The 14,997-nt window shown below is 51.2% G+C and overlaps 1 protein-coding gene across 4 annotated transcripts in view; it reads right to left on the bottom strand.

The window, feature by feature from the left end:
- The window catches only part of Slc12a7 (solute carrier family 12 member 7), an 80,904-nt gene that overhangs the window by 20,539 nt on the left and 45,368 nt on the right, over positions 1 to 14,997 (bottom strand). For all 4 annotated transcript variants that reach the window (XM_036207394.1, XM_036207395.1, XM_036207396.1 and 1 more), the window contains exons 2-10: positions 11,202 to 11,296; positions 10,665 to 10,787; positions 7,263 to 7,409; positions 5,900 to 5,954; positions 5,120 to 5,250; positions 3,276 to 3,517; positions 1,957 to 2,168; positions 940 to 1,107; positions 562 to 660 (exon numbers count right to left, since the gene is read on the bottom strand). In XM_036207394.1, coding sequence (XP_036063287.1) covers positions 562 to 660; positions 940 to 1,107; positions 1,957 to 2,168; positions 3,276 to 3,517; positions 5,120 to 5,250; positions 5,900 to 5,954; positions 7,263 to 7,409; positions 10,665 to 10,787; positions 11,202 to 11,296 — 1,272 coding nt within the window. The remainder of the gene's footprint in view (positions 1 to 561; positions 661 to 939; positions 1,108 to 1,956; positions 2,169 to 3,275; positions 3,518 to 5,119; positions 5,251 to 5,899; positions 5,955 to 7,262; positions 7,410 to 10,664; positions 10,788 to 11,201; positions 11,297 to 14,997) is intronic.

Here is a 14,997-nt window from a genome sequence, read left to right as displayed (position 1 = left end):
AGTCCTCTGGATATTATCCTCACATATGTCTAGCTAAGAGAATGCAGCCACAGGGTACTCAAAAACTGCTTGGTTGGTGACCCAACCACCCTGCTGGGAGGAGACAGGGATCCTGGAATGCCAGTTTCACAAAAGCACCTGTGGTCAGTGTTTATGCCACATACCACACTACACCCAACCAAGGCTGTATAGCACTAGTGTAACAGACCAATCCAATGGTGTATTGTATTTGTTTTCCTTTGGTATTACTGGACATTTGAAGCCAGGGCATTGTGCATGCTAGACAAGCACTCTACCACTGAACTATAACCCTTCGTCCTCACTTGAGATTTTAAAGGGACCTGTGTCAAATACAATCGCAAGAGAACAGGGATCCGGTGCCATGTTTTAATATGACACATCACACAGGACTGCACAGCTACAAGTTGGGCAGGCTGTGGTCAGAACCTAAATCTGGAAAGGGCACCACAGATGGGTACAATGGGGATGTGAGTGAAGGGACCTGAACAAGGGCATAGGGCTGGAGCTCAACACTTCTGGCCAGTGCCCCTTTAAGGATACAAATGAATGATGTGGTCACGATGGCCAGAATGGTCCCTGTTGGGATGGACTTTTGGGCATCTTTAAGGTCCCCAGAGCGGTTGGATCCTGCCATGATCCCTGCAGAACAGACAGGAGTGACAGTGACAGGAAACTTAAAGGATGCTGCCCACAGAAGAGTCATCTGTAGACAGGCCAATACCACCCACCACTGCCTGCTGGGAAGATGTTCTCTGAGGACAGAGAGACATATACACAGAGACCAGAAAACAGAGACTGACATAGAGACAGTAACAGAAAGACATAAGGACAGAGTCGAAGAAAGACAGTCGTGGCGGGAATACACAGGGAAGCAGGCAGAGGCAGAGGCAGAGAGGGAGGGGAGGCGGGGAGCCTCACCTGTTACGGAGGGGAAGTAGATGCCAACTAGCATGGTGAAGTAGGTCATGATGTCTGTGAGGACGTATGGCAACCCACCAGGCCGGCTCTCCTCAGACACAGGCACTGAGAACACACCCTTCTTTTCCACAAATGCCCCCTTGTCCGAGTATGTGCTCCACAAGTTATCTGCAGTAAGAACAGGCTGGACTAGCAGACCTCCTAGCAGGATCCTTCCGCCCTCTGCTGGGACTGCCCAGCATCACCACTCACAACTGCAGGTGGCTCTTGCTCTTCCATGACTCTGATTTCAATCAAGGACACTCGGGTCGTGAGGACCAGTGCAAGGAGCCGCTCCCTCCAAACCTCAACCTTCACTCTCCACTACAGTCCAGCCTGGCCCAGTCTTGCACGGACTGTGAATATAAGAGGCCTCCAGCCAGCAACTGTGGCCTTCCATCCACTTGCTCTTACTGCCTCCCTTGAGACCTCTTGGGAGTTGCTTCCTCCCGAGAGCTTACCTCAGAGACTCCAGCAGAACCCGTGAGTGAGGGACCATGTGCTCCTCTCCCATCACCCGGACACAGCCCTCAGCTGCCTACTGACATCACACCACACCACTGGGGAGCACACAGAACCCCAATCTCACATAGGGTGGACTACTAGGTCAAGAGTCCAGGCTCCCTATAACCAGTTCCTTCTCACTAAGATGAAGTCGCCCCTATTTGTTATCCCAGTATGTGAAGGTGATGACAAGGACAGTGCAGTCTAACCCTGTCGTCAGGGTGCTAGGCCAATCAGGGCTATATAGCAATTTCCAGGCCATGCTGGGCTGTACAGTGAGTGTTTGTCTCAAACAAACAAAGACTGAATGCCTGGCTTTGCCCAGCTGATTTGCAACAGCTAAGAAGGTCATTCCAGTCTAGGGTTTAGCTGGGCAGGACCCCAATGACCTGGCTAAGCAAGAAGAACCAGGGCCCCAAGAGCAGCCTCAAACCACCCAGGGCAGTGGCCATAGCCTTCCCCACCAGCACTTACCCAGGAAGACACCACTAGCCACACCAGGGATGCCCTGGATCTCAGTGACGTTGTTTTGTACAAAGTACTCATCACAGGTGGCACTCAAGCTGGAGCCATTGCAGAAAAGGCGCCAGAGCGCAGTGGTCACTGTGCCATTGCTGACAGCCTGCATTTTGGCACAGGTCTCAAAGCTGCGTTTTGCCAGTGTGCGGTTCCCGAGAAGACAGACCCTGGAGCAGGGAGAGGACAGAGTTCAGCTCCAACACTCTTCTCAGCTGACTCAGTGGGAGGCTCACTGCCTCCCAAGCAGCTCTAACGTACCAGATCCCCGTGACTGCAGGGCCACACGTCAGGAGCCAGCATCAAGCCAGATTCCAACAGCTTGGGACTGATCTCACATACAGGCCCTCAACTGGCCAGGGCTGTCCTCCTCCTATCTGGGGCAACCCATTCTGGAAGAAGGTGGCCATATCCTCCACAAAGATGGCAAAGCCATAGCTCTGGGGGTTTCATCCCCTTGGCTCTCATATTGCCGTGGTCAAGAACCATGGTCAGTCCCAACATGCCCAGACCACCCCTTGGTCCATGCTCATTCACTCGCTATGACCCTGGCCACTTGTTTAACTTCCTCAGTTCCACAGCAGATTAAGAGCCAGTCCATTTGAGGGGTGTCTGTGAAGATGAGGAAGCCAGGTCTCAAGAAATTGGAAAAGCTGGGCTATCTGACGGTGGTGATTGAGTGAGAACGTCTCTCACGGGCTCAGACACTTGACACTTGGTCCCCAGTTGGTGGCACTGTTTGGGGAGGTTCGGGACACATGGCCTTGCCGTTACTGGGGACAGACGGAGAGTTCACGTTTGCTTCTGGGCTTCATGTCTGAGGTTGAAGGTGAGATCTCTCAGCTTCCTGTCTTGCTGCCACGTCTCCCTGCAGGATGACTCTTACCCTCTAGAACTGTAGACCCAAATAAACCCTTTCTTCCATGGGTTGTTTCTAATCACAGTACTTTATCACAGCAACAAAAAATAACTAGTACATTGTCCACAGGGCCATTGGTCACCCTAAAGTATGGACAGCCTTCGCCGGCCTCCTGTCCTCAGAGATGTACACAGAACCAGCTGCATGGGCACTGTGACCACCCGACACTCCAAAGTTCCTCAAGACCACACTGAAGCCCAGAATGACTGACTGTCAAGGACACCTCCATGTTCCTCCCTAGAGAAGAACCAAGGGTCTGAAAGGAGAGGGAACCAGGAGGCCCAGGCCCCGGCCCCTGGAAGAGCTCCACAAGAGGAGCCCAGCACTAGATCAAGGCCCTCCATGGCCTGGGACTCACGGGATGTCAGGTGGGGCGAAAGCGGTCTTGATGACACCAGCGTAGATGGCCAGGATGGAAAGGACAACACAGGCTAAGAAGACCAGTGCCAGCTTGTTGACATATTTGACACCAACGAAGACCACAATGGTCATGAACGCCAGCGCACAGCTACCGTACACACGCATGTTGTTCAACAGTGCTGCCGCCTCGCCGTCTGCGGTCTCTGCCTGGAAGATGGCTGCACTTGGAGAGATGTAGGTCTGTGGGAATAAGGCAGCTCAGTGAAGAAGGTCCTGCCAGGAACTCGCCCAGTCTTGACTTCACATTGGCTTCTTCCCTGACACTGGCAAAGAAAGCCTGTCGGAACTGAGGCCACTGTCAGCACTTGTGTTCAAGATGGACCCGGGCACTGCCAGGCCCGCAACCGTTCCCTGTCCAGTTCCCTCAGACCGCCAGAGCCAGACTGTAGCCAGCAGAACAGGAGACTGGCGCCTTCGGAAAGGAAAGCTGCCAGCTAACTTTAGTGTGCTATCTTAGTGGCCAACCTGCTCTGGCCAGGTTATCACAGGCAGGGGAGAACCCTTGTGGTAAGGGGCTAGGGACTCCTGCCAACAGCCGCAGCAGAACCCAGGGCAGCTCCTCTGTTTTCACTAATGCCTGCTGACTGCTGAGCACACTCTCCAGAGAACCACCAAGTAGCTAGTGTGTCCTTCAAGGCTCTCTACCTTAGAGACCAACCAGACCCTAGGAATGGGCATGAAAATCCAGGGCCTCCCACTTAGTCTGCAGCACAAGACCCTCAGGGGACATGGAGTCCTAGGTCTCAGCCCAGACTCCCCAAACTAGAATATACATTTGCCCCCAGGAAGCCTTTCTTAGCATGGGAAGTCTTCCCTGCAGGCTCTGGGATGCCTGGGCACCAAAGAAAAAAGAGCAAACTCCATGGGGACGGTTATAGTAAAGGTTAGGATTTATTATCAACTGATAGGATTTAGGATCACTTAGGAGAAAAACCTCTGGGGCACCTGTGATCCATATTAGATTAGCTTCTGTCCATAACAGTGAGATATTATCTTAAATTAATTAAAGGTGGAAAGACCCATTCTAAAAGTGGGTAGCACCATCCCCTGGGTTGGGACTTTTGAACTGCATGAAAAGATAAAGGCTATCTGAACACCAAGATTCATCTTCTTCCTGGCTGCTGAAACAATGTGACCAGCTGCTTTGAGCTCCGCCCTTGGTAATTTCCTGGTCATGATGAACAGCACCCTCAAACTGAAAGCCAAGATAAACCTTCCCTTAAGTTGCTTTTGTAATAGTTATTTCATCATAGCAACTGGAAAAGAATTAGTACAGAGAATAAATTCCCCAGGCTTCTGTGAGATAGGTCAAGGTTCAGCCATTGCCTTATTCCAACCTGGGACCTTCAACTTCAGGGCTCACAGAGGATATACAGTCTCCAAGGCTGACCATACTGTATGGAGAGTGTGGGGGGGGGTGGGGGTAGACTACAAGCAGGCACTTATGCTACAAAGCCCACTGACACTGAGCACAAGCCCAACTTCAATGCAGGGAAAGAAGTCCTCTGCAAAGGGAGTCGTGTGCCAGGCTATAGGGGCCAGTGCTGAGCAGGCCTGCTTTGCCTTCAAGGGCTAGAGTCCTGCTCAAGGAGTTATATAAGCCCATGTCTCCTAAGAGAGCAGACTATGAGGTCTCACCCATCAAGAACCCAGACCCTCAGATAGCAGCTTTGAGAGCCCAGATGTCCAGAGCAGCAGGGTAGAGGACAGTCAGAGGGAAGAGCACAAATGGGCTCACAGGCAAAGTGCCTGGGTAAGGAAGACTTCCACAGATGAACTCACCAGGAAGATCTCGATGGTACCCAGGATGTACATGGCACCTGCAAACGTCGTGCCCAGGTAGAAGCAGAGGCCAACAGCCCCTCCAAACTCAGGCCCCAGTGAACGAGAGATCATGTAGTATGATCCTCCCGCTGTAAAGACAGCCCAAGGAAAACATGGGTCAGGAAGTGCCATTCACTATGAACATTGAGCATTCATGCAAAAAGATGTGTTCCCATGAAGGGACAAGCAGCTTTAGTCTTCCTTCAAAACAGAACCGCTAGGAAGCCTTAGGCAATGAGTTCATATCTACCCTGCCCGTGGGCACAGTGTAGCTGTGATGTGATGAGAACTGTCTGATACAGGCAGGTATAGTACCTCATCTGTCTTCAGAAAAACCTGCTGCCTTCAGACGATTACAGGAGAGACACTGGCACAGGTCTGCCAACTCTGTTATGCTGAGGACAAAGCAGGGGTGCTTGCGAGTATCACCACTAACTACAGGGGTACATAGTTTCAGAAGAGCCTGCACTCCATAGAGCTTTGTGTCCATCTCTAGGACGTGGTTTCTGTCCTCACAACAGAGGCCAGGCACATGGTGTGTCTACAGCAGGGCCTCTGGGGAGAGGGCCACTCTCTTCTCTCCACGGGCAGCATAATACCCCAGTGCCATTCTGAAGCAAACAATTAGTGTCACTGTCACCATGAGCCTGGGGCAGGAACACAACCACACACGTGTAGCTCTGTACTGTGCAAACATCAATAAACCAACCCAAGATCCACAGGCGCCAGCACCCTCACCTGGGACCACACCGTTGGTAGCGATGGCACTCATGGATATGGCAGTCAGCATTGTCTGCAAAGAAAGATAGTTCTTTTAGGAAATGTGTGCCCCGAGGTTCTCCAGCATGCTGAGCCTGAGGCTGGAGGCTTTTGACCTCAAAGGAGGTGCCAAATGACCAGTAAAGACAGGTGTCTTGGCTTTCGGTCCTTTCCTACCCAACCCACAAATCCATTCCCAAAAGTCAAAGAAAACACAAGCTTCAGACCCTGCCCAGCACAGCCCTGAAAGCTGAACCTCACCTAGGTGCCTGACCCCTAAGGAGTCCCAATTATGTCTCTACTAACCCATGAGGCACAAGGGGGATACTTTATCTAGATGTGCATCTAACATGGCATAGAGGACTTCATCTTGTGCCTACCTGACCTCCAGGGAACACTCTCTGCTTAAGACAGTTTATTTGTGGGTATCAGGAGTGTCAACAGCCACAAAGAGTGGCATTTGGGTGATTAATGAATTGAGTAGCCGGGAGTGCCACACACACAGAGCACCCAGAGGACAGACCTGGAGTGGCCACATGGGGTGACCAGTCAGGAAGTGTGCGCAAGTGCCCTTGGGTGGCCATGACAGGGTAGACACATAAAGTGACCAGGAGGGAAGCATGAGCTGGTGGCCTGGAGTGACAACACAGACTGACCAGTCAGGGGCAGTGGGTAGCCTGGGACAGACACACAGGTGTGAGCTATCAGGGAACACGTGGTCGGGCGGCCTGTGGCAGGCGTTAAAGGGGTTCCCATTCAACCACATTCTCTGAATCCCCTCCAGAAAGGACTCGTCCTCTCAGGGGACACTTGGGCAACTAAAACAAATGTAAATTTCTCACCAGAGAAAGGGGAAGAGCGGAAGCAGGCTGGTAAACAGGCTGTGAGCAAGAATAAAGGGTAAACCGGGCACGACAAAAAATGTCACCAGAAACAAGGAGACAGGGATGAGTCAGTTCTGAGTTGGTTTCACTGCTCTCAGGCCTGGATTCAAACAAGTTACAGACCTGTGCCCCTTTCTCTACAACAGAAACCCTGAAAATGCCCATGTCCTTCCAGGGTAATCTTGTAAGCCTAGTAACAGGCACCTGCCCTTGACTCAGCCTTTGGCCCCTGGTGTCCCCAGATGTAGAAATGCTACCCTTATAGAGATGCAGCTAAATAAGGTCCTCAGACTAGTGGGAAACCTGGTAGACAGGCCAGCCCATCCTTCCTAAGTCCGCAGAAGGAGGTAGTTCCTAGAGAGGCACCTAGAGCACAGATCTGGATTCCCAATAGGAGTCTCTTAGGGCCCCCAGGACCAGCTCCTCAGACACTGCCCCAGGACTAGCTGAGGACTCACACAGGTACAGCACATGGACACGATGAGGAAGGACTCCAGAACACCAGCTGCCCCCACAATCCAGGTCAGGCGCAGGAAAAGGATAACACCCAAGATGTTCTGCAGGCAGGGCAGGTAGACTCCAATGAAGGTGCCCATGCGTGGGGCCTGGAACAGAGAAAGACGTGTCCGGGGAGGCTCACAGCCTGTACCCAGTAACCCAGCCTGGACCCTACCCTGTGTTTCTGTTTGCAGGTCACAGGAACAGAGGAACCGGGGAGGAACACAGTGGGCATACAGTGAAGCTACAAGGTGCCTGGAAGCTTGAGGCATGAAAGAGAGGAGGCTAGAGAGGGCTTGATACAGGTGAGGCTGCTGCCTATAAAGTTCAAGAGTTTCAGTGTAATACGATAGGGAACAGACTAGAGATTTGGGGACACAATGGCTAAGAAGCCAGACTCCAACACAAAGGAGGTGCACCTCAGTTTAGGTGAACACAGAATGAGCATACAGGATCAGATTGAGCACACTCCCTATGGATGATGATCCTAAGACTGCCACAGAGCAGTGCTCACACAGAAATTTGATGGGATGTCACACAGCCTGAGACCAGGCAGGGAGAGCCCAGCAGCTGAAGAGTGGTACTGAATGGTCTAGCCAGAGAGAAGACTCCAAGGAGAACAAACTGACCACCATAACCTGAAAGGACAGGATGGCAGCTCAGGCCTCATAGGGCCCTCCCACTGAGAGAGCCACCCAGGGCAGGGCAGCCTGAGTTCCACTAACTGGAGACCAGAGGTTTCACAGGAAGACAGAGAATGTGTGGAAAGCTCTGGATTTGAAAGCCTGGAGACTTTAGCTCTGAGCCCAAGCCAGTGGGCAGCAAGGTTCACACTGAAGGGAGGGATATAACAAAAAGGAAACCTTATGTCCTCCCTGCCTTTGAAGTCTGGGCAATGCATTGTGGGGGACAGAAGTCTTTGTGGGTTTGAATTCTGCAGGCTGGCAGATGGAGAAATGCTTTTGGAATTTTTTTTTTTTTTTTGGTTTTTCGAGACAGGGTTTCTCTGTGTAGCTTTGCGCCTTTCCTGGAACTCAGTTGGTAGCCCAGGCTGGCCTCAAACTCACAGAGATCTGCCTAGCTCTGCCTCCCAAGTGCTAGGGGATTAAAGGTGTGCACCACCACCACCCGGCGCTTTTGGAATTTTTTAAGAATTATTTTTACTTTTAATTATGTTACGTGCATATATGTGTGTGTGTGTGTGTGTGTGTGTGTGTGTGTGTGTGTGTGTGTGTGTGTGTGTTGGTATATGCACATGAGTGCAAGTATCCATGAAGGGCAGAAGAGGGCATTGGACCCTTGGAAATCGAGTTATAGGTGGTTATGAGTTGCACAGCACAGATCTGGAAGAGTAGCAATCGCTCTAACCTGCTGAGCCCTTTCTCTAACCCATCTTTTGGATATTTCAGTTAAATTAAAGAGTTTAATTAAATTAAAGAACTAAAGACCACAGTGTGAGTGGACATTAGCGACAGCCAATAGAAGCATGGCAGAAAACAACCTGTGTAGGCAGGCCATTGCTGGGTATCCTGAAGCTGCACAAGCGGCTGCTAGATCACACGGCTTAGCTTCAGGTCCCACTGAGACACAGGCTCAGGAGCTAGCTGTCTTCCCAATACCCTAGTGCCTAGGGGTCCCAGATCCTTCTAAAGGGGATGGCCTACTCTGAACTCTCAGCTTTGTTCAGATGAATGGAACCCGTTTATAGTCCAGAAGACGGTTCAAAGGAAAGTGATGCCTGTCTCTGGGGACAAGCTTCTGTGACATCAAAAGAGACACTAGGGTCAGGCTCCACTCCTCCTGTCCTGTCAACCCAATAGATCCCTAAGTAGGGCAGCTGTTCACTTCCAACCAAGATAAGCACCTCTGCTGTGGACCTAATACTTCATCTAGTGAAATCCAATCCAGAAGCCCTGTCCCCAAGGGAAACACTGAGCAGAGAACTGTCATATGTTGGGTTGGAGTAAAATATTCTAAGGCATACTGAGTACAATCTCCCCCAATCTGGATGCCCTGTAGGGAGCGGGGAGAAGCAGCCAAGCCTGCTGGGCCCCACACCTGGGTAATGAGAACTAAACTGTGGGATCAACTTGAGCAGTGCCTTGGTAGAGCAGAGTTGAGGCTGAGGGTCAGTTCTAAGATGCATTCAGACCAGTGTCTATTCCCTGGTGTAGGCCAAGTTCTCCTTGGACACAAATTCCAGCATACAAAAGAGATGGACAGACGGACAGGGGAGGCCTGGGGTTGAGCCTGTAGGCCATGAGGCAGTGGTGGGAGCACAAGTGAAACCCCAATATGCATCTGAGTGACAGATCTACCACTGCAGCCCTGAACGCAGCACATCTGGGAAGCTGCAACTTTGTCACTTCAGCTAAGGATGCTCTGAGGATCTGGGAGGAGGGGAGGAGAAGGCATGGACCAGAAAGCCTCTGAGGAAGCCACTGCTCCACTGGCCGGAAGACAGCCCATGCCCTTGTTAACCTTAGCCCTGTCCTCAAGGACCACGGGGCCCCAAATCCGAATAGTCTCAAAAGCACTGAACACCGTGAAGACACACAACATAGAACTAACTCTGCTGTGCTCACACCAGGGGAAAAGGAGGTAGCTAAGGCCACTCTGTGGCCTGATCCTTGGAGCCACAGTCAGGCTGGGCACTGGCCCATGGGAAGCACCCAGGAAGCAGCTGATGTGACAAGCAGGTGGATACAGGGTGGAGGAGATACAGGGTGGAGGGCAGACGAGCTGGCTGTCAGCCCCCTTGGCAGGTGTCACACAAATGAACACCTTCATCTGTGTTCACTAGCACTGGCCTCCTCCATCCAGAGAAAGCAGGGGCCTTTGGGAAGTGGAACAAAAGGAGAATAAAAATCAAAGTCTTTAGTAAAGGTTTAGACCAGACACAGCAGCACACACTTGTACTCTCAATAGGAGGACTACAGTGAGTTCAAAGCCAACTTTGGGCAACATAGTGAGTTCCAGGCCAGGCTGGGTTACAGGGTGAGACTGTCTCAACAAACACACCACAACCAAATAATAAATAAAACGAAACAGGTCAGTACTCCACCAGATCTCAGGCAGGGCTCAGTGCCTCTACTCTACTCTCTGGAGCTATGTGGCCCCACAGACACCGGCTCAGAGTGGGCAGGGCAGCTTGCACAGCACCTCTAGGACCTGGTTTCTTCCTCATCCAAGTTTGAGGGTCACCCAGAAGTACAGTGTCCATTGAGATACAGTACCAGAAAAATGAAGAATGGCCAAGCCTCAAGAAGGAAAGAAGTAGGTGTGATATGAAAGCCCAGCAAGAGTGTTCTCTGACTAGAAAGTTCCAAGACTGCTATCCACATAGAGGGCAGCACGGGTACCTTGATCTCCCGCCTCCGGCTGTCCTCATCTTCCTCATGCTCCACCACACCCTGGCTCAGGTTGGTATAGTTGGCCAGCTTGTTCAGCAGTGACGACACCATGGGGTTGCTGTCCATCTCTTCCTATGGGTACAAAGCATCAGATAAGTAGGAACCAGGTTCATCAACATCCCAGGGCAGCAAGTCACTGGCCCAGCAGGTACCTCTGTTCCAGGGCTATGTGGGGCCCAAGAGCCACAGTCAAGATATATGAAGCCCCCAGATCTGTGCACCCCAAGACACCTGCCTAGCAGGTCTGGAATCAAAAGTCAGGGGCTCTGAGAGACTCCCCAAGGTTTCAGGAACTATAGGAAATACACCTGCCCAAGTTGCAGCTCAATTATCAGGGACAGATAATTGGCTGAGTAGATCCCAGGCAGAAGCATCCTGCACCTCCAGCAGGGCCCAGGCTGCCCTGCCTAGGATTCAGGAGATGACTACTCCTTTACTTTTCCTCATGAAAGTCACTTTTTCGTGTAGAGACTAAAATAAAATTACCTCAAAAAGCGCCATGTTCTTCCCCTCAAAGTAGCTCTCTCTTTCCACCTCCACATTATTGATGAATGGGCTGTTCTCCCTGGGGTTTCCATCTCCTGTGGAAGACAGTCAGGTCAGTCTCAGGAAGAAGTGGCAGAAGCCGAGCATGCAGCTCTGGGAGGCAGGCATCCGGCACCTGTTCCCACGGCCACCAGTCCGCACCTGTGGCTTGGCTAAACACGTTCATCCAAGCTTTCTTTCTGCCCACATGTCCATGTCCTCCATGTGTCTGTGTCCCAACACAGGGAATTTAGTGTAAAATCAGTATCAGTCCATTTGTCCTATGCCTGCTCATGAGGGCTGAAAGTCTATCCCCACTAGTAGGGCTGGTACCTTTGTTGAGGGGCACCTGCTGGGCCCCCTGTGCACCCCACCATTTCAGAAGGAAACAGAAAGGTTTCCTTGCACTTTCTGTTGTGGGACCTGAAAGCCCAAGGCTGAACGCTGGCTTCCAGGGTCAATTGTTCCCTATGTGCCACTATGTATGGAATAAGGGAGGTATCACTCAAACTGCACAGAACAGTGGCTGGTCAGGATTCCTGGCCACAAGACAGCTGGGATTCTCAGCCCAAGAGGCAAGCATGGCTACACAGTCAGCCTTCTCATACCACCCACAAACGAGCCTTCCTGTGTCCTCAGGTGGCAGGATGCCAACACCTGGGCACATCTTCCTTTGCTTCTGACTTCTGACTCTAAAGTTGCCTACCCCATCCACTCCCAGGGGCCACCTGAATAGCTCAATGTGATTCTGGGAAGGACACCTGTCCTGAATCACAGGTCCCCAGCCCCAACAATTCAGCACAGCCAGTCCCACGCCATAAAGGCCATGAGCCAGGGAGTGGCCAAGTCAGTAGTTATAGGACTCTGTTTTCTAATTCCTTCCATGTGAAGGCCCTTGCAGAGATATGCCTCCAAGGGACTCCACAGCCTTTGGCACACAGGGCATGCCTCATGCTGCCAGGTTCCTAGATTAGTCCTCTCTGCCTCAGTTTCCACACATGAGATGGTACTGAGGTATGTCCTGGGATATGGCCTTACTGATACACGCTGCTAGGTTCCTAGATTAGTCCTCTCTGCCTCAGTTTCCACACATGAGATGGTACTGAGGTATGTCTTGGGATATGGCCTTACTGATACCTCCAGGAGCTCAGAACAAGGCTGATCAGCCTGGGTACCTAGTATGTAGTTACAAACAGAGGCCAAGCTGGACCATACAGGGAAGGTGGATCCTCATGGGAAGAGGGTCCCACAGAGGAGGGCTTCATGGGAGAAGATGGGTGGCACTTCTCTGGAGCCCCAGCACCTTATCATGGTCCAGGGACAATGGCTCAAATGGCTTCAAACATCTTGTGGGAATAATATCGGAAAGTCACAGCTGCCACAAGTAGCCTCAGGGGTCTAGGGGAGTAGGAACAAGTGGAGGGGAAAAGGTAAGATGGAGACAGAAAGAAATCAAGAACAACCTTGGCATACAGGGAGAGAGATGGGACAGGGTGATGCCAACAGGTTAGGCCCCACAGCATGGCCTACACTAGTACCCTACAAGGAAGTTTGTAGCTTGGTACCTAGCCCTTAGAGGCCCTTCTACAACTACCTTCATTAGGCAGGGTCCTCAGTTCTGCTTCCTCTACATGTCCAGAATCAATTCAAGGCCTTTGACAGGCAGGTCCAGTAACCAGTTTAATCTTATGGCCCCTGGGATTTGAGGAGAACACACCTAGGGGGCTTTGCTTCCTGAACAGAGTACCAAGGCCTTGGACACATGGTCTGGATATCTCATGTTCCAGATGCCCAAGGATGAAGACATTTGTTCAGTCACAGAGGACATAGTACTACAGGTGGGCATCCACTGAGGGATAAGCAGAAAACCCAAGGTACTGCAGCCAGAAGTCTGCAGAAAGGGAGCATCCTTGAAGAAGGAAAGAACTGGAAGGCAACTTCTGGAGGGCGACCTCTCCTGGAGCCCAGGTCACCTCATGGAGCCCAGGTCACCTCTTGGCAGTAAGACTAAGGCTCAGAACCTCAGATGACAGAAACAAAGGACTTCATGGGGGCCAAGAACTGAGTCTTGATGTGATGGCGTTGAGTCCCCAGTGCTGGTGTCTAGAACCAACATCTTGATCCCTGAGCATATCCTATCTAGCAGCATAGTGTTGAGATGATGGGGAACAGGGCAATGACTCTTTACTTGGACTTTTCCAAGGTGGCAACTTGGAAGGAAGAACTAGGTATAAAGAACTCTGAACAGCCTCCAGTTGAAGAGCAGCAGGTTACATTATGTCCACTTTCAGGTTCCACAAACTATGTGTGTGATACTTCTGGGGTCAACTACCTTAAAAGCCAAGAACTTCACAAACAGATTGGCCCCATTAAGGACTAAAGCCCTCTTTGAGGGAGGACACACACCAAGGTTTGTTTTGTTTTGTTTTGTTTTGACAGGAGCTTTGAATTTCAAATTCCTCAAATCCCAATGGATTATGCTGGCTTCCGGACATGCCCCCACACACCTCCTACCCTATTAGCTAGTTCAGACCATGGCTTACCACCAATCTGGGTGGCACTTAAACAGAAGAGTCTGACACAGTTCCCTGAAGCTCGCTAGGGCCTTTCTGTCTCAGGACACACCTGACCCAGGCCCTAGTCACAAACTCCAATAATCAAGGTCATCAGGGCCCAGGGAACAAAGGACACAAAGTGCCCTGCCCTGAATTTAACTAGGCCCCAGAAAATGTGGCATCTGATTATATACACAAAACTAAAGCAGAAGGAGAAACCTCTGTTAGGGCCCACAGCACGGAAGTGGCTTTGTTCCAATCAGAGATTCCCCTCATCAATACTCACCCAGAAGCTATAAGTTCCCCTGCTGTCCCTGGTTGTCCTAATTCATGGCCCTTAGCCTCCCCCAGAGATCACAAAGGAACTGCAGTAAGGCTGGAACAGAACTATGATGACAGTCCTCTGCAGAGAATTCATGGGGCAGTACGGACAGCTGAGAACACAGCCATACTATGCCTCTCTGCAGTGTCTAACGGGACAGGAGCTCGAGGACACAGAGGGATATAAATAAGCAAGGCACAGCCCCACCTAGAAATCAGCCCTGCGTACCCTGTGTGTTCTGTACACACTGTCTATTCTCCCTAGTGGGGACTTCACACCCTTCAAGTTCCACTCACATCAGGACCTCAGAGCAAGTAGGAGGGGACAGGATTGTGTGCCATACCATGGACTGAAGCTGAAAGCATGGATGGTCCTTTACTAGATGACCAGGAAGCTGGGGATAGAGTGAGGTCTGCAGATCCACCTATGCATACATGCTCATGTTCACCCTTGCATAACCATGCAGAGCCTTTCACTCAAGTGAAAGCTTGTAAGTCAAGGCACAAGCTCCCTGGGTACCCATCAAACATACACCTGCCACCAAACAGACACCAGGCCAACATGCAAATCAGTACCCTTCCATCCAGAGGCAAGAGCCTGTACTCTCAGCTATCCCCAGTGTGGGGCCTCCTTGTCTCACCAGCTTCAAATCTTACATGCAGCAGATACAAGACAGTCAAAGGACACAGAGAAGGTGGATCATGGCAAGGCAGCATGTAAGATTGTGTAAGAGACCCTGACCAGGAGAGAGCAGAACAGCGTAACTCAAATCTTCAGAATGACTCCCAAAGCTCCATCCCACAGCTTCCTACTAAGACACTTCTCTGTATGGGTTGCCATACAAAAAGAGGGCACAGAGCCAGGCCATATACCCTAGGAA

This window comes from Onychomys torridus, chromosome 15 (genome assembly GCF_903995425.1).
Source record: "Onychomys torridus chromosome 15, mOncTor1.1, whole genome shotgun sequence".
In the NCBI taxonomy this organism is placed as follows: domain Eukaryota; kingdom Metazoa; phylum Chordata; class Mammalia; order Rodentia; family Cricetidae; genus Onychomys; species Onychomys torridus.
Note: the sequence above shows the minus strand (reverse complement) of the source record. Positions and strands in the feature narration are given on the sequence as shown.